At 40.2% G+C, this 22,425-nt stretch overlaps 1 protein-coding gene across 1 annotated transcript; it reads left to right on the forward strand.

Moving 5' to 3' along the window:
* Positions 1-4,558: 4,558 nt before the first annotated feature.
* On the forward strand, positions 4,559-19,481 carry LOC306944377 (p53 apoptosis effector related to PMP-22-like; the record flags this gene model as incomplete). The annotated part of the gene is made up of 3 exons (XM_079532875.1): positions 4,559-4,769; positions 18,870-19,013; positions 19,267-19,481. 3 exons carry the CDS (start codon positions 4,559-4,561, stop codon positions 19,479-19,481), a joined length of 570 nt encoding a protein of 189 aa, XP_079389001.1.
* Between the last annotated feature and the right edge of the window lie 2,944 nt (positions 19,482-22,425).

A 22,425-nucleotide genomic window follows, 5' to 3' on the forward strand; every position in this document is an offset into this window, starting at 1 on the left:
TCACCTTCTGGTGAAGAACTTTTTCCTAACATCCAGCGTGACCCTCCCCTGACACAGCTCCATGCCATTCCCTTGGGCCCTGTTACTGCCAGCAGAGAGCAGAGCTCAGCACTGTCCCTCCACTCCATGCAAGGAGGTCACCAGGAGGCCTCTGCTCTGGGCTGAGATGACTTATTCCTGCACAAAGCCCTCCCTAAAAAAAGCAAGTTATTTAACAAAACTGAGAACAAAAGGCATGCTCAGACAAAGAGATTTTACATTTGTAAATTACCAACAAAAATAACAAACATAGGTGCAGCCTCATGTTCACAAATCTGCTGTTAAAAACTCCTATTACCATAGTGTTTTTGTGTGTATAACCTTGCTCAGAGAAGAAAAAGTCTGTTAATTCTGTGCATTTGTCTTGCTGAGGGAGGCCTAGCAAGCATCGTGTGGGACAGGCTTGGGAGGTCAGACAGCATGTCAGTTCTAGATGGCTCTTGCTAAAGGTCTTCAGAAAATTCATGCAGATTTGTCTCCAAGCTCAGGGCCAGCAAGCAGAGGAGGTCTCAAGAAGAGCTTTCCTGTGCTGCTGTAGGAGTGAGAGGGGGCTTTCCTAGCTGTGTGGCAGCAAGATCCAGTACTGGCCATTGCAAGGCCACCCCCCCATGTCACCTCAGAACCCCTGCGTCCAGCTGCTGCAGGAGCGTCCTTTGAAATCCCCAGCATATGGGAAAAACCTAAAACCAGGGGCTTGGCTTAGTGAGGTGAAAACCTGGGAGCATCTGAGAGGAGCAACTAGCAGCTTTTCCCCAAGAAGGGCAGTTGAGAATAGATCTGAACCTCTCTTTGCTAGGGGTTCAATCATTTCCCCAGTGCTCTGCTTGTTTCGGTTTGAGTTCTGCGTACTAGTGCTAGCCTTTAGGCAGCACCTTCAAAACAACAAGATTTCAGCTGTCTTCAACTTTTAAAGTGGGTGTTCTTATTTTACAATGAAGTAAAGTTTAGTCCTGTTCAAAATACAGTTTTCAGTATTCTTCTAAAAATGAAAAGAAAATTTGCTTTGGATTATCCTGTGAACACTTTCATATCTAAAGGTACTTTTCTGATTGTCCTTATCATGGATGAAGTATAAGTAATACTGAGAAAAGAGCCTGTGTCTATTGCTTTGGTGTAGAGGTGATGCACAAAGAAGACCACAAGGAATGCTTTAGCCTAAGTATTATTTTGCCAAGTTACATCACTCTGTGAGTTGATTTTATAAGAATAACTGTGCTTGTAAGGGAAGATGTGTTTGGCTCTGAAGAGTAACAACTGATTGATGTTATCAGAAAAGAAGGACCCAGGGTTGTGAATGGATCAATAACAATAACAACAATTGCCATATGATTTATAATAGTTCATGCAGAAAATCTTTTTCAGTTGCTCACGGTAACTTGTCAGATATAAGACAGCACATGAGGGAATGCCTCATAAAATAATTTCATCAAGCTTTTGAAAGAAACAGGTATGGAGAGTTGTTCATAGGAAGTATGAATGCCACGGAATGAAAATGCTCTTGCTGCAAAAGTCATGAACATGTCCCAGGGCTGATAAGTCCATGTCATTCCACAGTCATAGATATAGATAACTTTATATGAAACATGGATGGAAATGTTCGCTCAATCCTTTGTTGGCTTCTCCTTCAACAAAGAAAATCATCTGTGTCATAGCTGAAAGGGACATACTGTTATTTTTAGCTTTAATGTCTTTAAATTGTTTGTATTACCAATATCTTACTTCTTACTTGATTACTTCAATTGCAGTGAGAATTTGTTAAGAATATTTTGAGGTGCAGAAAGTACCCTATACTCTAACAACTTTGTCATTGCTAGTACATCTTTATTTTCAATAGATGACGCTGGTGTTTTCTCTGAGGGACTATCTACAGGCAATCGAAAAACAGAAGAACCATGTGGTTTCACACAGCTCATACACTGCAAAATACAAAGGCTGTTGTGGGCAAGCCATCACTTCAAATCACAGACTGTGCAACAGAAGTTTTCAATCGTTTTTCCCTGTTTGCCACAGGAATATCAGAATTACACGTGATACGTCATTTTGCCAGCTTTGAATACATCTTAATCTCGTTTGTCCCACATGTCACAAATTACTCTTGTACTGAACGTGAGCATTGCTTGTCATTTTAAGATACGTAAGGATGACAAAGATGGGCAGGGCATGGGAACACCCTCTGAGACTGAACGCTGCTCATCTTTCTTTCATAATAATATGATTAATGTGTTTTGTGGTATCATCCTGCAAATGCTAACTTTTCTGACAATATGCCTTCATACAAAGGTGCGTTATGACAAAGTGATGACAAATCCTTCAGTCATAAACAGCTACCTAAAAGATGGCTGAGCACACAATAAATAAGGGAAAATCATTTTATTTTGCAGTGTTGCTTTATCTGAGAAAAAAAGGCCAAGTTTATAGAAAATTGATACTATTCTTGAAAGATTGAGACTTGACAAGAGACAAGATACAGACAGCTGAGCAGTCTACTGCCACATGCATGAGTGCTTTTGAAGTCATCATACAGAAACCACCTATCATCCAAATCCAAATCTTTGTTGTCTCTTCTGGAGATTTTGCGACCGTTTTTACTTCAGCTGTGGTAACAGAAGGAATGTTTAAACAGATGTGGACAGGTTGCAGGTACCAGCATGTTGCACTATGGCTGAGCTTCAAATAGTAGCTGTTTTAACGTATATATAAAAATTCTGTGCACAAAAACAGATGTATTGTAGCATGTTAGAACTGATAATTAACCTTTTAAGCATTATGTTTAGATTAAAGATAACTGAATTTGTGGCTTGTAAAAACACAGCCCTCAAGGGCTTCCTAAAGTGTCCATTATAAAAAAAGTTTCATTTTTCTTGAGATTGTCCTTTCTTTCTTTCCCAAAACATCAGCTGAGATGTCATGATAGTTGGCTTTTGCTTTAAGTGACACTTAAATTCAAATGTCAAGTCTGTAGAGACATCTCCTGCTCTAACAGAGACCTGTCAAACCCCCTTTACGGACTCCTCACAACCTCAAGAACACGGTCCATTACTTTACTGCAGGAAGCCAGTGCCAGAAGGCCTCAGCTAGCCAGATCTGCGCCAGTTGGAGAAAGAGGGGCAAAGTAGCTGCACCACTGCTGATCTACCACCAGGCTAATCAGACATCTCCACTTCTAGATAAGACATGGTGTCACACTGACACATTCAAATTGCTTTCATGATGGAGCTGATGCTTCTCCACTGTGCTGCAGTTCACTGGTGTGGATGTTGCAGTTTGGGTCTATGCAAGCTCAAGACCTTTTTGTGCGCCCTCTTGTACAGTGCATTAATTCAGTGTAAGTTATGAATTTACTTCATATTAGTTCATTACTAATTTATGAATATTAATTCAGCAAAATGATGTGAAATTTGTGATTTAGCATTGATGTCACATTTCATCAAGAAAGTTGCAGTATAATTACAAATCTTCATGAGTGCATCAGGTCTGGGCTTGGATGCAGACCTGGCTGACAAAATCCACAAGGGGAGCAAAGGACACTTCGCATTCTCTGTGCTTCACCATGTTTCACGGAAAACAGCTTCAATCTGCAAGTAGTGCAGCCGCTTTCAGATGTACGGCCAACCAAAATACTGGGCTGAGGCACATATTAGTTCAAAGGGAGAGCTCTGTGGGCTGTATTGCTTGTGAGCTGCCTGACAGACAAACCTGGAGCAGGTCGCAGGGAGACTGTGGTTCATCTCTGTGTTGCACTTCCAGCACATCACAGGCAGGCTCAGGCAGGCCCTGAGCAGCATGTGCATGGATGGATCCACGTGCAGACTTCCCAAGCACAGTCAAACCAAAGCCTCAGATTCATTCTCCCACAATGGCTATACCCTTACTGTACTATATTCTTCATGATTAATTCCCATGGTGTTTTCCCTCCTGCAGCTATGTCCATAAAGGATAGAGAGGACACTTAAAAGCTCTTTCTTGTTTCTATTTAATAGAAGCCAGAGGATTTTTTTTAATTGATTGTCAAAGATATCTATCATTCATTTTTAAATAGAAACCAAGAAAGGCAGCTTTCAACCTGTATATGGCAAGTTCCAGAAGAAGCCACTGCCCTCCAATGCAAACAGTTGGCTAGGTTCCTGCATTCAGCTGCCCTGATTCAGGAGCTCAGCTATGAGATACTCCTTTCGCTAGGGAGAGACAGGAAGGAAAGTGTTAAACACCAAGGGTGAGCAGCACCCGCTTTGTTACCGAGTCAGCAGAGCAGAGCGGATCCCACAGACAAACCCAGCCTTGCAGCTTCCCCCGGCCCAACTGGTTATTGCTCTGCAGTGGCTCTTACTCATTTGAATTTAGGTGGAGCTGCCTACCTCCCTCCCTCTCGTGTCTGCCCTGATTAAAAAGCTTTTTTTCAGACAGCTTCACGGCGGCTGGCAGGTACGGGTGCTCCTACTCGGGGCGTTTTGCAGAAGCACCCTTTACTTGGTGCGGCTGGGTCAGTAACAGAGTCAGCTCTCCGTGTTCTGCCAGCAAGATGGTGAAGTACGGCCTTGACTACACTCGCTGCAGATGGATCCTACCCCTGCTCCTGGGCATTGGCGTTATCTTTGGCATCATTGCACTGGCGGGCAGGGGCTGGCTGGAATCACAGACCTTGCCCTATGTGCACCAAGCGTCGCTATGGGAGAGTTGCAGCAGGCCTTCGCAGGGTGGGGAATGGAACTGCGAGTCTCTCATGGGTTATGGTAAGCACTGGCAAGGGCGGCGGGGAGGTCTCTGAAGCAGTGGGTCGCCTTTCCAAGCACATCTCCCCTAAGCTCTCCCAAACATTTCTCCTAATATCTGACCTTGTTTAAGAAGCTGTGGGAGATGGGAACCAGTGCTGAAATACACCAATGCTTTTGAGAAACAGAACAAAGACAGCGTGTCCTCACCTCTGTGCAGAAAGAAACCTGGCTGCTTTAGATCGTGGTTTGCGTAGTACAATAAACACACATGGTAGTGTATGAGTGCAGGAACTGCTATGGCATTTAAGACTTTGTTCCTCTTTTAGAAGAAGCCAATAACCTTTCCTCACTAATCACAACTTTCCAGAACTTAACTACTGCTGAACAAACGTCCAGGCAGCAAGTTGTGGGGGAAGACAATCTTGAGTGTCAGGAAGAAGTTGGGAGGTAAAAATGTATGGTACAAAGATATCCCCAGGGAGTGTCAGCCTGTAGAATGTTGCTCTAGTAGGTGGGTCGTGTGAATGAACCTTTCCATGATTATGAAAGAAAGCTTTGAGAGAAGAAAAGATTTATACTTGCACTGAACTTTGGCTAACTGTGCTATTAAACAGGATGACACAAACTGAAAAGTTTTAAACTACTGTGTCTGGAAGACTAAGCCAAGAGAAGGATCATTCTAATTATGCTCTGTTTCTTAGTTGTTTTCTGTATATCTGGTACGTGTCACAGTCTAAAATAAGTTATTGACTGTTAGCCTGAGCCAGGAGAAACACTTGAGCTTATGATTTATGCTGGTACTAATTCAAACTTTAAGGGAGAACATTTTCTCTAAAGCTCAGAATCTCAGCTGCTTTGGCTGAAAATTAATGTAAAACCACTTGTAGATGCAGTCTCAGAGGCTATTTATTACAGCTTTTTAAAATTGTTCTAAAAATGTATTGTATATGTTCAAATTTTACCTCCTGTGCCCAAAATTGAGCTGTAAAGAGTTAACTGTAGCGGGCTTATGTGAATATAGGGCTCCAGGATAAAACTGGCTCCATCAAGCATCTTGCCCAGTCCTGCTCTCAGTGCTTCTGTGTCAGCTGTTTGGCTGAGATTAAGGCAGTTTGTTGGTTGGAGAGCAGGAGATGGTGATGCCCAGCTCCAAATATGTGTTCATACTGTGAATTGTGGGGGGGAGGGAGGGAGCAAGGCCTGACGTTTCTTACTTAGTATCACCAAAGGATGAGTCCTTGTCCTGCTGTCCAGCTGGCACTGTCTGTGTCACGAATGCCCATTTTAGCTAGGCAGAAAATTTTCAGAAGTTTCACTATGCTTCTCTTGATAATACAGATGTTTCCAGGTCCTACATGGTTGTTTGGCATTTCACTTCCTTCCTTATTCTGCCTCATTCTTACATGTTTAGATTCTGCAGCTGTATGCACTGTTTCCCACTGGGAAGCATCTAAGGACAAGCCGGGTAGCTCATCCTTCTCATTTTGGACTATCCCACCACCTATGGAGTTGCCACAAATTACAACCTCAGTAAGTCCCATTTTTCTAACATGCTGGACTTAGGACATACATTTCTCCAGAATATGCTCCAGCACATGCTCTGAGGAGTCATCTGACAATCAATAATAATAATAAATCAATAGAAATGCTGTTTGTATGCTGCATGATTGCAGCACACTCTCAATGGGCATGCATCTGCCACTTTACCTCATTAAAGACCCAGAAAGCCCAGGCAGATGCTCAAAATCTCCCTGGAAAAAAAATCCCAAGTGGAGAAGAAGAACATGGCTGAGATAGTTGTTTAGCCAATGGGACAATAGGTAAGGCTTGATGTAAAAAATAAAAATAAAAATAATGTATGTCGACCAAGTGACAGTGAATTTTCCTTTTCAAGATGATGACCTTCCAATGTAAATCTAGGCCGTTGCAGGTGTGGTTACCCCAGAGTGGTGGGAGGACTGTTAAGTTGCCTACCATGGTGAAAAGTCACTGTTGTTGTCTTTTCCAGCCCTGCAAATGCAGGTCCCTACTCTGTCCTAATCCAAGCATGGTGCTGCGGCACTGTACTGCAGAGCTGTTGTCCTTGTGTTTTATCCTTCTGGTTATGTGATTTTCCTACCTATTGTCTGGGAACCAGCACCTCATACAAGAAGATCTGGGCTGAGCCCTCAGGCTGGAGAGGACCCATGTCCTTCCCTTCTCACACAGGTGTGTTAGCAGGTGTGGTAGCATTTGGAAACATCATTTTCTTTACTGCTTCAGGATACCTTTATGAAACACAGAAGAGTAAGGAGGGATTGCAGTTTCTTTTCTCTCTTTTTTTTTTAATTGAAAAGCAAATATAGCCAGTTGCATGTCTCTGAGGACTGGTCTCAACTTTGGGCCCTGAGCAGATGGAGGTGCTTTCTAGGCAGATTTCCTTCAGGCAGCTTATCTCCAGAGGTTCAGATCCAGTTCTGCTCACTGTACTTCCTATCATTCTGTCCTTGCTCAGTAGGTGTGGTGTTGGGATATCTCTTCTGAGAGCCCTGTCATTGCTCATGTAGCATGCAAGTGCCTGGTGCTCATCTTGGATTCCACTCAAAAGGCCAGACCATGTAACAGCATCTTGCTTGGAAGTACACTTTGTAAGCATACATCTCACTTGTTTTGCATTAAGACTGATTTTGTATGCCCTGCTGCTAGAACATAAGTTTCTAATAGGTTCCATTTATCCACAAGGTCACAGAAAACAAGCATTCAGTGTCATGTTCTGTGGATATTTATCTTTCTTTTGTGCCAAGCTAAACACCATGCTTGATAAACAAAGTGTAATTACACGCCTTCCTGAGCATGGAGACAAAAGACATGATGTAAATAGCAAGGACAAGAGTATTTTACATTTTCTAGAGATTAATACTTTCATTCCTCCCTCTATCTCACAGTTCCTGTTTGCTTTCCTCTGGGCTTTATTTTCAGCTTCCAAAGCTGGGTAGGTTCTGACATTCAGTCTTACTGTGGGGCTAGTTTCACTGACATACGTAATATGCATGTCTACAACAGCGACTGTTAGTGAATATGCCCAACATGGCTTGGATAGTAAGATATCTTAATCCACCACAGACATCTTCATCTCATTAAAATTAGATCTAATCATAAAGGTCTTGCAAATCGTTCAATATAGTGTGCAAATTCAGATCAATTTTTCCACCTACAATGTCTATAATACCCCTGCATCTCTGCTGTTTACCTTAGACCAAAAAAAAGTAATATTGAATATTCTTGAGGTTGGTCATGTTTGAAGGAAAGGAAGCTGAATGTTTCATTGTCACTTCAGTGGCACCATCAGGAACATTTGGAATCTCCTGAATTGTTCAAGCTGACAGAATTCAGAATGTCACAGGGAAGACAAGAGGCCTACACAATGGTGCTTTTTTGGAAAGCTAGAGTAACTGCTTCATTGGTGCATTAAGCTTCTGTGCACTAGACTGTTATAAAGACAAAGACTTTGTGGATTGGTAACAGGCATAATATGAAATGTAAGTATTTGGGACATGGCTGAGCTTGCAAAGTGCAGAAGTTAAATCCCTTCATGAAGCTGCCATGGCACTCCTTTGTTTTTCTTGATTTTTTGGCTACATCCCTCTCTTGTTCAAGGCGTGTCTCAGACCTGAGACCGTTTTTCAATGTGTAATTTATTCCACTGCAGGCTCTGAAGATGTTTAAACATGTGTGTTCTTGGTTGAGAGGAATAACTGATTTTATTAATCTCAGTATGATGCACAATAAGATGAAAAACTTAGCGGTATTTGTCTCATCTCACGTTTTACTTGTCCCTGCAGCCCTTGTGTGTGCAGATCCTGCCCTCAAAGTAACTGCAAGCTCAGGCCTCTAAAGTAGTCGACTCATTTGGATGGTGCAAATAGAAGTCTTGGAAAAATGTTAGGAAAAAGCATTTTTGCGTGACAAATGAAATCCAGATCATCAATCATTTTCACATTATAGTATCCAAACCCAACCTTTTCGTACAATGTTTGGAGTTTATTGCCTGTGGAGAGTAGGAGAAGGTTGAATGATTTTCCCATCTGGAGAGGACACATTTCTTCGCCTTGTTTTCCTAGATAGTGATTAACAATGTTCTATCTCACTCCAATATTATTTTGGACTATGAATGTTAGTGCAATACTGCAAGATCGGATGTCTAGCATAGTATAATAATAGAAAAACATTCGTTCAAATATGGCAACAGATGATTATGTCTACAGTGTAAGTGAAGATAGGGAATGTTGCAAAAGGCATTCCCTTTTTTCACTCAAAGAAATAAATATTCTACTGTAATTTCACAAGGACCATACTGATAAGTAGATTTTCTTGTCTGTTTTGCCTTATCAACCTCTTGGATCCAGAGAAGCTTTTGTCACACTGAAACCCCATTTAGTATTCCAGAGGCAGCATGCATGAGTGGAAATTACTTGCCACCTCCCCCTAGCTAATGATACAGCGGTGAGGTACATGGTCTGGCCCCACATCTCCTTCTGGGAAATTACCTTCTTCATCCAGTGACTCATCACACCTAGGGCACAGGACAGACCAGACAGAAGTTTCCCTGCTGTTGCACTGCCTACATAAAATTATTTTGCTTTCTCCCACGTGCCTAGCAGGGCTGACAGCCAGGCACAGGGAAGCCCTTGCTTGGCTCAGGCTCAAGCAGGTACCCTGAGGAGAACGGTAGAGACATTTCCAGAGAGCTGGACTGAGACACAGCCCACCCTAACAGGATCTGAGAGGAGAAGCTGGCTGTCCCGATTGTTGCTTGGCATACAGGGGTGTATGCACGTAGAAGAGGAGTGAAGCAAGCATATAATTGTGCTTTGAAGCAGGGCCTGTCTCAAGTCAAAGGGCCATTGTTGCAAACTTTCCCTGAAACCAAAGTTCTGCGCTTAAACTCTTCTAGATTATAGTGATGTTCTGATAGATTTGTCAACATGCCCCTAAATATGGGAAACAAAGGCTGGGGAGGTTTCTGATCAGTCCAAAAAAGACCATGAGAGAGCTGCAGCTATCTGCATTTATCTGATTTACAGGGTAAAGTCTTCACCCTTTTGGTACAGGGGAAAATGAAAACAAAAATTTTTGCTGTTCCTACTTCACATGAGTGTGAAACACTTATATTTATATACACTGATAGTGAGTAATTTTACTGACAGTGTGAAGGGTAGCACATCACTTCCTAAGTCACCAATCTCCTACAAATTACTTTGGACTAACCAGTGAAAAAGGCGATGACAAGATTGGTTACTTAACAACTCATAATATTCAATAGTTATTCAAAACTTAGAATGCTAGAAAACACAACCTGAATTAAATGTGTTAAACAGCAATGTATTTAAGGGACTCTGACAGAAGAACAAAAGAAAATGTTTGATTTTTCCTCAGTTCGTAGGAGAGACTCCATTGTTACTGTAGAGGTATAAAGAAGGGAATCAACCCCAGAGCATTTAATTAGCATGACTATTTTCATTCCTTAACTGCAATTGCAAATATATTTTCCCCTGTAATTTTAGGGTTTGTTCTTTTATATATTTAGTGGCAAATTCATTTAATCAGACTCATTTTAAATAGTACTTATACTCTTCAGCAATTAACTCTACAGAACGCAATTGCAGATGGCATCCCACTGTTTATCATCCAGCCTGCACTTTAACAATTACAGTTAAATTGGGTAGGAAAATATCAGTTGTGTGGAGAGTTCTTATCTCCCCATGAGGAGCTGAACTGCTGGTGTTGAGGACTTTGCAAAAATCCTCAGTGTTTTGAGTAGTCAGGATTGAAGTCATTGAATGCATGCCATTCACTCACTCAGAGAAAGAATCTGCTGAAAATTGTGGCTATATTCTTATTTCTCTTCAGCACATATCTTCCTTTAGCTTATTGAGGTAATCTGATATAACAAAGCTAAAGTACTCTCGGTAGTCTGAATGGTGATAAGAGCTGCAAGGCTGAATATGAATTCTACTGTAGGATTAAAGAGCCAGATTACTTAAGCAATTACTCAGGAAAAGAAACAAACCTCTCTAAATACTGTTATTTTTACATTTTCATTTCTCACTGACAACTTGTATTGTTCTAAGCAACTTTGAACTTGTTCAGTCAGAAAATGTTTTAATGCCACATTTCTTCTTTGTTAAGCGCTAATACAAGATCTCTCTCATCGGTCAAAAATTGTGGAGTGAGGATGTCTATGTCTTTGTCAGATGTCTCTGACCATGTCCAATGAAAAATGGGGGTTAAGCGTAAGAAGAACAATACTTGGTGCATATAGAAATGAGATACAAATTCAATGTTTTTCAGCCTCAAAAAGCCCTGGGACAATCAAACTTAAAAGGAGCTTTTTGGAAAGATTCTGCCCTGCTTTTTCAATTCCAGGTTCTAGTTCATAGCCTATGTTGTCACAGAAATTTATTATGTTTAACTCACATATCTTTTAACCATATTATAGCTCAAGAGTAGTTAGGAAGCAGATTTATCTTGCTACTATGCATATGTACTGATTTATCAATACCCTGCCTGTATCATTTATTTGACCTTGCCCACCCCCATATACACATTCAAGTTTAAGTCATCCTATTTTAGTTTAAAAGAAGTAGGAAAAGTAAGAGGAAACCCATCGTAGTATTAAACAGTATAAAATTAAACTGAGATCCCAAAATATTCGTAGCATATGCAACTGCTTCTGAAGATAATGTGAGCTAGGGGTATTCCCTGACTCTCCCCTGGTCTAACCTTTAATTTTGAGACACTATGTGCATATTAATTTAATAGCTAACTTACTCACTCGGTGATTCCTTTGATGACAGTGCTACACCTTCTGCCTCTTCTGCCTCCCTAGCGCTAAGTAAGCACTGAGGAGAAGCCCTCATTAATACAGGATTTGCAGAAGCCAGCATCGAAGTCAAGCTTGTACATGTCTGGGCTTATGAGGAGATGAATTTGAGCCACTCCCTCAAGCCTAACTACTCCCCACCTCAAAATCCAAGTCAGGATAGCTCCTAAACTGGATTGCTTTCCTCAGTAAGAGAAGAGGTTTTCAGAAGTACATAAAGCCTTGAACTCAGGTCTTGCCTCTATATGTTCATTACTGAAGTCAGTGGTTGGAAGTTAATAGTTATTTGCTTTAAATGAGTTAAAGTTCACCAAGCTGAACTGAAATGTTACCTTAGCCCTAAGCTATAGTTAAGATACTGCCTTCTGCTAATATATATTGTGTTTTACTGATATGTGGTCTGTGCATGAAGGTTCTTTACCTTACTGTTTTCATTTAAAGATGTTATTATATGATAATTGGAAGACCTGATTCTTTCCCATTTGTATGATGGGACCTGCTACTAACCACTGAAAAACTTTAGCAATGGAATTATGCAGTATGAATCTAAGTAGGTCATTCTCTGCCACAGTGGTTGACTCTCAGGTAACGGCAAGCTCAAAGGTTTACATGGTTCCCCCCCACATAAAAATGGCTTGCGTATCATAAGATAATATTCTGTTATTAAATGAGAAATCCGTATTGACTGCCAATAAATTCTGAAGTAATGCTGAGGGAAAGAGCAGAGTCACTAAAAAGGGTATCAAAAAGAACTGCATATTTTGTATTCTACTTCAGGCTTAACACACACACACAAAAGAACAGAGAAGAACAACCAGTACTGGCCTGCCAAGGGAAAGATACACAAAAATCAGTTGTTTAAGAACAGTTCAGATGCAATGAAGAGCACCAGAGGATAGAAACTCAGAGAATAATACACATCCAATCATGCCTTTGATTTTTTTTTTCCCCATTTTATTCTGTTTGTAAATTATCCTTGGCTAATATGTTATTTTCTTCATTTTTATATCTTTTATTTTAAGTTATATTCAGTCAGTAGCTTTCAGTCTGCATATATTGTTTATTTATGAGAAGCTACTTTCAAAACTTTTTGATTGGGTTTTAGCTGTACACACAAACACACACAGTCTAGTATTTCATAATCAACTCATGTTATCAGCAGATGCTTGCAGAACGTTTTCAAAGAGAGCATCAGATTTTCTTATAGTTTGATTATTACAGGTTACCTGATTATAACTATCAGAAGACACGATTTTGTGCCTGCAGTTTTAAAAGGAAATTCTGACTATGCCACTTAACTTGGAGTCCTGTATGGCAGTGGCTTATATATACAACAACAGCTCTTAAGCCTTCTGCTGATAAACTGGATTAATGACTTTGATGGGTCAGATGGAAAAAAAGGAGGTATAAACTAGGAGAATGCTTTCAGTTTAATTTATCATTTCAATGGAAACAAATCAAGGAATCCAGAGTTCGCCACACCCTGATGAAAAACGTCAGGTTGAGAAATCCGAGTGAGTTCAGCTTTGTTTTCAAAATAATACTCTTTCCCTTTAATCAGACAGTCATAAAACAGGTTGAGCTCTACAAACTCAGTCTAGAAACATTCTCATTACGTACAACATAGAGATGAATCACCGGCATGGCAGATTTTAGTTCTTGTAAGAATTGCTATGTAAGACTGGAGCTAGAACAGTAGGATTTGTGTTTCTCTCTCCTGGTCCTGTGAGGGATAACAAACTAAATGTTGTTGTTTTCAAGGCAATCTTGCTTTTTTCTCTGCTTTGCATTGAAACTGTCATCCCTAAAATTGCTGCACAATTCACTGCAGAGGCTGATGTGATAACATGATCAGCTGGCAAGAATGTGTCAGTAATTTGTTGATCTCTGCAAGCTGACAACAAACTGATTTTCTTTCTAGTGCTATTTGTGTATTTAGATTCAAGCTAGGAGGAAAATTTGAATAAACATATTCTTACTGATTTGACTAGAAGTACTCCTGAAGTTTCGAGGTTCCTTTCAGAAAATATGAACTCAGAGACACTCAGTAGTTTGTGTCACTTGGGGGTACCACATCAAGAAAGACGTGAGAACAACATCGTAAATGTTTTCTCACATTCTTGAGTATACATGGCATATACAATGAAATTAGAGAAATTTGTTGTTATCATGAGAGAAGTAGGCTTCACATGTTATTTTTAAGGCACTGCTGGGAGCATAAAACACATGGCAAGCTAAGAACAGCAGAAGTAGTGGTCCTAAGTTTTGACTTGGCTTACTGCTGAGCAAGGAAGTTTGCTTCCTTATGTGTAAACCATGAGCAGTGTTTGCACTTTGGGAAAATGCACGAGTGTGAAATCAGGAAGACAGGAAATTGGAGACACTCTTAGTCTTGGATTTCTCATAGTCAACCAGCTTCCATATGGTTGCAGTCAACAAGAGGATATTCAAAATATGTTTAGATGGAAGGATACAAGAGGAAGTCATGCTGCTTCTGAACTAACTTAGCTTTGATAGCACTGTAATAAAGCTGTGTTATTATTAAACAGTCTCAGCTAATTATCTTGCTCATAAGCTACAGCAAGATCTGCTTGGGCATGAGTGGACTCCTTCTGTTCTCTAAATTAGCTGAGATTCTCCTCACACAGCAATGAGTATTAGATGGAGGGCACTTATTTTCATTTTGCAGTAGTCACATATGGTTCATTCATGGTGGGTTGTTTGGACTTTCAGAAGTCATTACTGACTCATGCACAAGACACTGTACACAGAAACACTTTTTCCTCTGCTTTAGATGGGCATGAAAATGGGTGGCTGTTTTCCCTGTGTTAGATTGCATGGTCTTGTTGTAAGGCCTTTACTGTAAGACAGAATTGCTCAGAAAATTGCCAGCTAAAAGGAGCTGAAGAAAGGATGCTGTATTACCTCCCACAAATTCTCTCACAGTGTTCATTTGCATTTTTTCAGCTGACAGAGGAGGCAAAAAGGGTGAAGTAGGATGAAAATGCAAGCATTGCAGTATCCTTAAGGTTTTCCAGGACTCTTGCATAAATACACATTTCTTTTCTAACTAACACATTTTAACTATTAAACTGCTAAATCATCACTTCCAGTTGGAGGACATAAGAAAACAGTTCCCACAAGTTCCTGAATATGTTCAGTGATCTAGCTTGATGTCATTTAACCTGTTGTTCCTTCTGTCTCTATTTCTGATTTTATGACAGGGGGACTTTCAGCTTTCAACTTCTCTCTCTCTAGAGTCAAGTGTTCGTTAAGTTGACATTGCATCCATGATAATTCCATGATCTGGATTTCTTATTTTCATGAAAAAAGATTTGCAGTTATAAAAATTATTTATGCTTTAACTTTTGCTTTATGTTAAAGAAAAATAAGACAATATTTGGGACCAGCTTAGCTGTTTGGTTGCAATTAAATCATTTCCTAAAAGCATTCAAAAGTGATTCCTAATAAAAATGCTTGTTCTGAACAAAGTATTTTGCAGCCCGGGGAGAAACCTTGGGGAGGGTGCTGCTGCTCAGCATCACAAGGATTCTATTCTTGTGCTAAGGCTTTGAGATTGCTCAGGAGATGCAGAAGACATTTTGTGGTTGTAATGGCTGGAATTGCACATTCTCCATCAGTTTTTTCTGATCAATGACATTCTTCTAATTCTGGCATTTCTGAGGAACTGTAATTACTAGTCATATTGGTAAAGACACTAAGGTACTCTAGTTCTGTCTGACACAAGGAAAAATAAATACTTCAGAAACAAAAATAGTTGCAATTGTACCCACATAAAGTTTTGCTACCTTTTACCTCAGGGAAGTAAGGTGTTTGCATACTGTGGTCTCAGACTACTAAAAAGTACTGCTTAAAAAGACCAGACAAAGTCGGGTTCCTCAAAAAAAAACAAACACAACCCATTACAGTGGCTCTCCTATGGAAGTTTATTGCCTTACAGGAGCTGTATACTGGTTTTCTTCCAACTCTGAGTTACATTTTTTTTTCTTTTTAAAAATGTCATGAAATTGGCTGTTACATGATTAAGAAGTGAGTCCTAAAGATGTAGGATTCCTGTAGAGAACAAGTCTCTTCTTGCGATACATCCAGTGCCCTGCAGGCTGGGCATGCACCCAATCTGCTTGCATAAAGTCACAGCGCTTGTAATACTACTTCAGGAAAAACACCTGGGCAAGGCTGAAGGAGGAGTGAGATGACAGCATGGGCACGGTACCACCACACTTTGCTGCGGCCATCAGGTCCCCTCTGAGCCCTTAGCCTGGTGAATGCTGCCAGCTGCTGGATGGTAACTGTCAGCAGCTCCTCAGGCAAGGCTTTGGTAGGTCAGCTGAGGTGCTCCTCTTCCAAGCTAGACCTTGCTTTTCCAAGCTGTGTGCTATACCTCTGTGCCTTCTCTAAACTCCCCAAGAAAAGAGTTCGAGCTAAAACACCAAGCTAGGTACTAAGATACAGTCACAGCTTTGCTATCTCTTCATTTTTTCTCAGGCAGCTGCCTGTGTACAAGAAGAATAATACAGTTGACAGGTCTTCCAAAGCAAATGGAAACCCTTTGGCATAAGGAAGAAAAGAGACATAACATAAAACAGAAAATGTAGTGCAGTGACTAGAAGGGAGCAGAAGTCATAGAGCAGAAAAGAATGTCAAAAAGTCAACAGAAAGATAGATTGGTTTTGATGGGTCAGTGGAAACAAAAGTAAAGATGGAAATTCTTTAACCAAAAGGGCTGGGGTGGCATCAGCACTACCAGCCAGGTGAGGTAAGTGGTTGTCCCACTCAGCTCTATGCTGTCTGACCTCACCTCCAGCACTGGCTTTGGTGCCACCATACATGAAAGACGTAAAAATATTAGAGAGCATCCAAAGGAGGGCTATGAAGAAAGTGAAAGGTCTGCAAGATATGATGTGAAGTGCAGCCAAGGTCCCCTGTCTTACTGGAGCTGTGTCAAGGGATGGCCAGGGTGTTAGGAAAAGGTTCTTCGCTAGAGGGTGGTGGGCATGGAACAGGCTGCCCAGGGCAGTGGTCAGGGCCCCAAGCTACCAGAGTTTGAGAAGCATTTGAACAGTGCTCTCAGATATGGGGTTTGGATTTTGGGTGGTGCTGTGTGGAGCCAGGGGTTGGACATGGCGATCCCTTTGGGTCTCTTTCAACTCCCAACAAACCTGTACTCTATGATTCTATGACCTCCTTAGGCCTACCTGAGGAAAATTCTTGGTACAAGACTGCAAGGGAAGCTCTGCTGGACTGGAGACAATCTTTTGTGTGGGAGAAGTTGCACCACAACCATTTACTACTTATGACCAATGCGGTTGCTATTACTGAGGATAATGCACTGTAAAGTATTGGCTTCTGCTTCAGTCCTGAGTGTCATCAGTGACATTTCCTTTGCTCCTTGTGTAGTACAAGTTGAATTACAAGCAAAGGGAAGGCTATTTATTATGTAATTAGCAAATGATTTAACCTGAAATATTACTGATGTAGTAAGAGGTTCTATTGCAGCATAAACAAGCAGCCACATTTCACATAAAAGACACCAAGCTTTCTGTTCCTTCAACAGTTTTTGGCTTTAAAGCTGTTGGTTTTAAAGCTTTTCCAAGCTCCCCTGGACCAAAGATCAGATGGAATGGCCAACGGCTCCATAACTGCAAATCTTTCAGCCATCAAGCAGTCAAAGAGAACGTAGGGAAAAGAACAAATAACGCTCAAAACAAGATTCTTCATTCCACTTCAGCAAGTTGATGTTAACATGTATTTTTTGTGTACTCCTACCTGATTATTCTTGAAATCTTTAGATGGCAGAAATTCAGGATAGCTCACTCTTCCATAGTGCAAAGAAAGCTTTTGCAAGGTATGCTAGGGAACGAAGACCATGAATTCTCATGCAAAAGATAAAACAAATTAGGTGTTACTTTTTTCAAGAAATTCTGAGTGATTGTGGGTTGGACTTAATGGTCCCTGTGGGTCCCTTCCAACATGATATATTCTGTGATTCAAAGAAGATAGGTGCTTTAGAAAGTTGAATAAATCGAAACTATTGTTTTATTGTCAGCCTAATGGTGCTGGTCAAGCTGCTGATCAGTACTTCTAATGTCAGAAGTATGAACAGCACTGATGGAGTATGTATTGAGAATGCGAACTGGCAGTGTTTGGCACATTCGGTGCAGTTTTCTGATTGAAGCAGTCAGCTTAGTAGGTTTTTGAATACTAGAAATTTCAAGGACCTTGGTTTCATAACTAATCTTTAGTGAAGAATGAACACCACATTTGAGTTATAACAATCACCAGGTTTGTTTGGGCTGTGGTAATTTTACAGCCTTAATGTTATATGCATTTGATTAGAAGCAAATACCTTGCAAACACATAGTGTAGGTGAGGGGTGAAGTCCATAAATGCCCAGCAGAATTTAACTGCTTATTCTATTTACACACACAATTTTAGAAGTGTCAAAGTAGGCTTGGTACAATTAAGAGGCACTTGGATCTTTTTGAGCAGTCGTCACCCCTCAAGATGTAAAATATTGAATAAATAATATTTTTTTCAGTTGTTATTCCAGAGCCATGTGCTTAGCTCGGACATGTTGTAACATAAATATATGTAAGTTGAAAATGAAGTTATTTCTATCCTGAACAGGTTTTTCAAAATAGAACATTTCTAATGTTGGAACAAAAGGAGAGGTTGAAGTTTTCTACAAAACAGACTCAAAATCCTTAGGTTCTCAGAGTTACATGAGGGATAAAAAGGCAGAAATTTCTGAATCTTGATATTTACGGTGTATTGCCATACTTTTAGATTTGCGTGCCAAAGTGATAGTGCTTGTATTTATTTTTTAAGGAAGAGCGTAATTAATTTCCGGGATGGTCTAACTCTCCTGGTTCGTGCAGAATGCTGCTGGTTTTACGGCATCTGCTGAGGTAATGATATTTATTCTTGGAGTGTCCACTATTTAATCTCTCAGTCAGTTTTTGCTCAATTCTTAATGGTTAAACCTTAATAGGAAGCGTATATACAAGCCCCATTTCTTTCTGTAGGAGTGGTCAAAGATGGTGTGCTTATAGACTTTGTGCTTTTTGAATGATTTCTGTTGGGTCTAAAATGTTCATCTCCAAGAGGAAAGAAAGTTTCCATGCTTTTTCTCTTGGGACTTCCTTTTTGTGTTTGTTTAAAATTAGCATTTCATTATAAGCCAGAGAAAAACACATCTTTTTTTTCATTCTAATATGCTTTCCTTTTGATTTCAGCTTGGGGAAGAGCTGCAGCTGCCACATACCTTGTTGGCTTCATTCTCCTTGTCATCTGTTTTGCTCTGGCCATCATAGCATTTGCCATTGATACTCTTCGGTTCAACTTCATAAGAGGGATTGGAGGCTTGCTTTTTGTTGCTGGTAAGACAATACATGAAGCAAAGTTTAGCTCATGGAGATATACTAGAACTGGTATTTTCCTTATCTGCTTCTATGCTCAGTTTTCTGTCAGTATGCATTTGAACTCTCAATGAAAAATAACATAAAATCAGCCATGGCAGTGGATCAATTTCCAAATCCTCTGAAACATGGGTGGATTTAGCTGCAACTATTATGGAGGTGAGCAGTGTGATTGGTGTAAGCTTAATCCACTTTTTCCCTCCTGTTTCTTCAGCTGTGTTCTCCATCATGGGCCTGGTCATTTATCCAGTGAAGTTCTCCAGTGAAATTGAAATGACAGGAATCAATATGTTCAGCTGGGCCTACGGCTTTGGCTGGACCACTGCCATTATGGAAATATGCTTGGGATTCTTCTTCTGCTGCCTTCCTAACTATGAAGATCAAATCTTGGGTAATGTGAAGCCCACGTATTTTTACTCTTCCCCATAAACACCAGGAAAAATATATTTGTATTCAAGAGATATCTGACTGACCATCTACATTTTCCAGAATAGTATCATCAGATGGAGTAGAAAAGGTTGGGAACTTTTAAAATACATACAGAAAAAAAGTACTGGCATTTTACAATAAAGTTATTTACTATTTTTCTGAACCTTCGTATCTGATGTGGATTGCTTAGAAGATTAATTCTAAAAATTAAAAAATCCTTGTGTTTCCTCATTCATTCCCATGAATGTGGGTGCATATGGATTCCATTAAATCTTATATGCTTTTACATTTCCAATTAAATTCAGGAAAGAAACTATCAGTAAAGAAAACAACACATACTGTCTTTCTGAAGAAAATTAGCTCACAGAAATCCCATTTTTTATGTTTCAATTTTCTCTAACCTGAAGATTTTTCAAGAAACCAAATGCCTTAATCTACTGACTGTCAGAGCAGATTAGTCAGCCAGCACTCCATGACTTTCCTTCCAGTTTTGCATTCATTCACTTAAACTATAGAGCTACAGGTCAAGAGAGACCCCCACTACCAAAGCTAGCATCCTGATTTTCACCCATCCATTTGGAATGTAAGTATTTATTTCTGAATGTTGGCATCAGTAAGCTAAGACCACCAGTAATCCAAGCACCCTCCAAAATTCTGGCATTCTGTTGTTGGTGCCAGCACAGAGCAGGAAAAAAAAAGGGGATTTCCAGACATTTCTACAACCTACAGATCTGGTTTGAAGAGGCTCCTCGTTCAACTTTTTTCATGGGCCTCTGCCCCTTTGATCAGCTCTATCAAAATCTATGGCTTTAGGAAGCTCTGTTTTACTGTTCCAGATGTTTTATTCAGGATAAAAGAGTCAGGAATGAATTATGCAGAGGTATAAGCCACTCAGCAGCCTGGCACACCTGAGGTGTGGGCCTGGAGCACTGTGATTCGAGGTATCAAACTTTTGCCAAAAGGCCCTTTTCATTAATTTGACGTTTACAAGTATTCTAAAAGTAGAGATTGTATACTGTAATGTGTGTAAATACCAACTAATAGTAAGACTGTCACATATAAGATACCTTTCAGTATCTTATATTCAACAGCGCTGCAAGCCTGGGTATAATTGAAAGCAATGAGGTATACTCAATAAACTGCTGGCTTCTGTATTGCTAACCCTAGCTTTATAATACTCAATGTCTTGCTTTCTGTAAAGAGAACTGCTACTGAAATCTTTAACTAGATAGAATTATTATCTTGTAATACATGTGCAATTTTGTAACTGTACTTTGGAAAATGTCCTGCCAAATGTTCTTCACTGCAAAGAATGAGAGAATTTTTTTTTTCGGTAAAGCCTCTAAGTAGCTAAAATTAATAAAGACACAGGCCTTTATCTTCTTTTTTCTTTTTTTTTTTTAATATATTTTATTCATCCTCTTTTTTTTTTTTTTAATGCAATTAACTCCATTTAATTTTATGGGGTGACTCCTGACTTAGATCAATAAATATGAGAGATGTATCAGGCTCATATGGAGTGCCTTTGTGACAGGGATAGGCTAGAAAAAAGCTTGCAAATACATTAAGAAGATATTTCCTAGCTGTATAAAAAAGAAAATAAAATAAACACAGTTGGGATAACAGTTTGTATAAAATGTCTTTCAATTCTTTATATAATGTTACCTGTCCAGGAAAAGAAAATCTTAACTCTTTCCAGCTATGCTTATTATACCTAATAAATGATGGTATCTATGTATTGTTTCAAAACTGAGTGTTAGATTTTGTTGTCTGCCAAGAAGAAGAAAGCATGGAGTCTCCCAGGGTATTCTCTTCTAAGGCACCATATTGGAGCATCTGTGTGTACTCGCTGGATTTGATAGGGGAGAGTAATTTAAAGATCTTACATTAAGACATCTTGTTCTGCTCTTCAGTTGACTGTATCCTGGGGCCTCATTCATATTCATATGAGAACAGTGATTTTGCTCTGTTGAATTGATGGTCTACATGGAGACAAGTATCTATATGCATGGTTCTGTACTACAGTGTGTTACAGCTTGTTTTAGTGCGGGAGACAATGTTCTCATGTTCAGCAAATAAGAAGGCTGTGTCCTGTGGTCCTGCTCAGTGCTTTTGGATGTGTCAGTCCCTTGAGGAAGCAAAGGTGAACTTGAGCAATCACTGACTGTATTTATAGTTTCTTTCCCATTAGCTGAATGTTGACCCAATATCTGGAGGTGGAGAAAGATGCACAAAACAAGGTTTAGGAGTATGACTCCAACCTTGTTGTAAGAGCAGAGCATAATTAAAAGGCAAAGAAAATCTTAGTGACAGATCATGTCCCCTCCTCCCTTCTCTCCTTTGCTGCTCTCAGCAGCTTCATCATCTCCTCCTTCACTTCCTCTTCCCTAAAGGCAGCAAAGCAGTATCAGGGCTGGTGATGATGGCTCTGTGGGATGCAGCCCCAGCATCCATTCTCCACTGCCATTTTCAGGAGGGCTGAAGTGGCTTTGCCAACTCCAGCACAGCCAGAGGGAGCCCAGCTCAGTTCCCTCTACAGAACCCAATGTCCAAATAGAGAAGGACTTTATTCAAGACAAAGGAGGGGGGCAAGTGGATATCCAGTGTGCAGAAGCACTACAGGTTGTAGAGCTCAAGTGCTTGTATTTAAAACAGTTTGTTTTCAGTGATTGAATAGAATCGTAGAATAGTCTGGTTTAAAAAGGACCTCAAAACTCCAGTCTTTCATGGGAAAAGGGAATGTAGACAAGATTATATAGTACCCTGTCCAAAGTGCCCCTGCCACAATGGTGGAACCAGCTACTTGAGAGAGCACGGTGCAAGCAGAATGCAAAATGCATTCCATTTTAACAGAAAAAGGTGCTGAATCCAGAAGCCAAGGGGGTGGCTAAACTAGATTATCAAGAAACTGTAAACTGGATAAGTGATCATCTAGCTAAATTAT

The sequence above is a fragment of the Tetrao urogallus genome (assembly GCF_951394365.1).
Source record: "Tetrao urogallus genome assembly, chromosome: 2".
In the NCBI taxonomy this organism is placed as follows: domain Eukaryota; kingdom Metazoa; phylum Chordata; class Aves; order Galliformes; family Phasianidae; genus Tetrao; species Tetrao urogallus.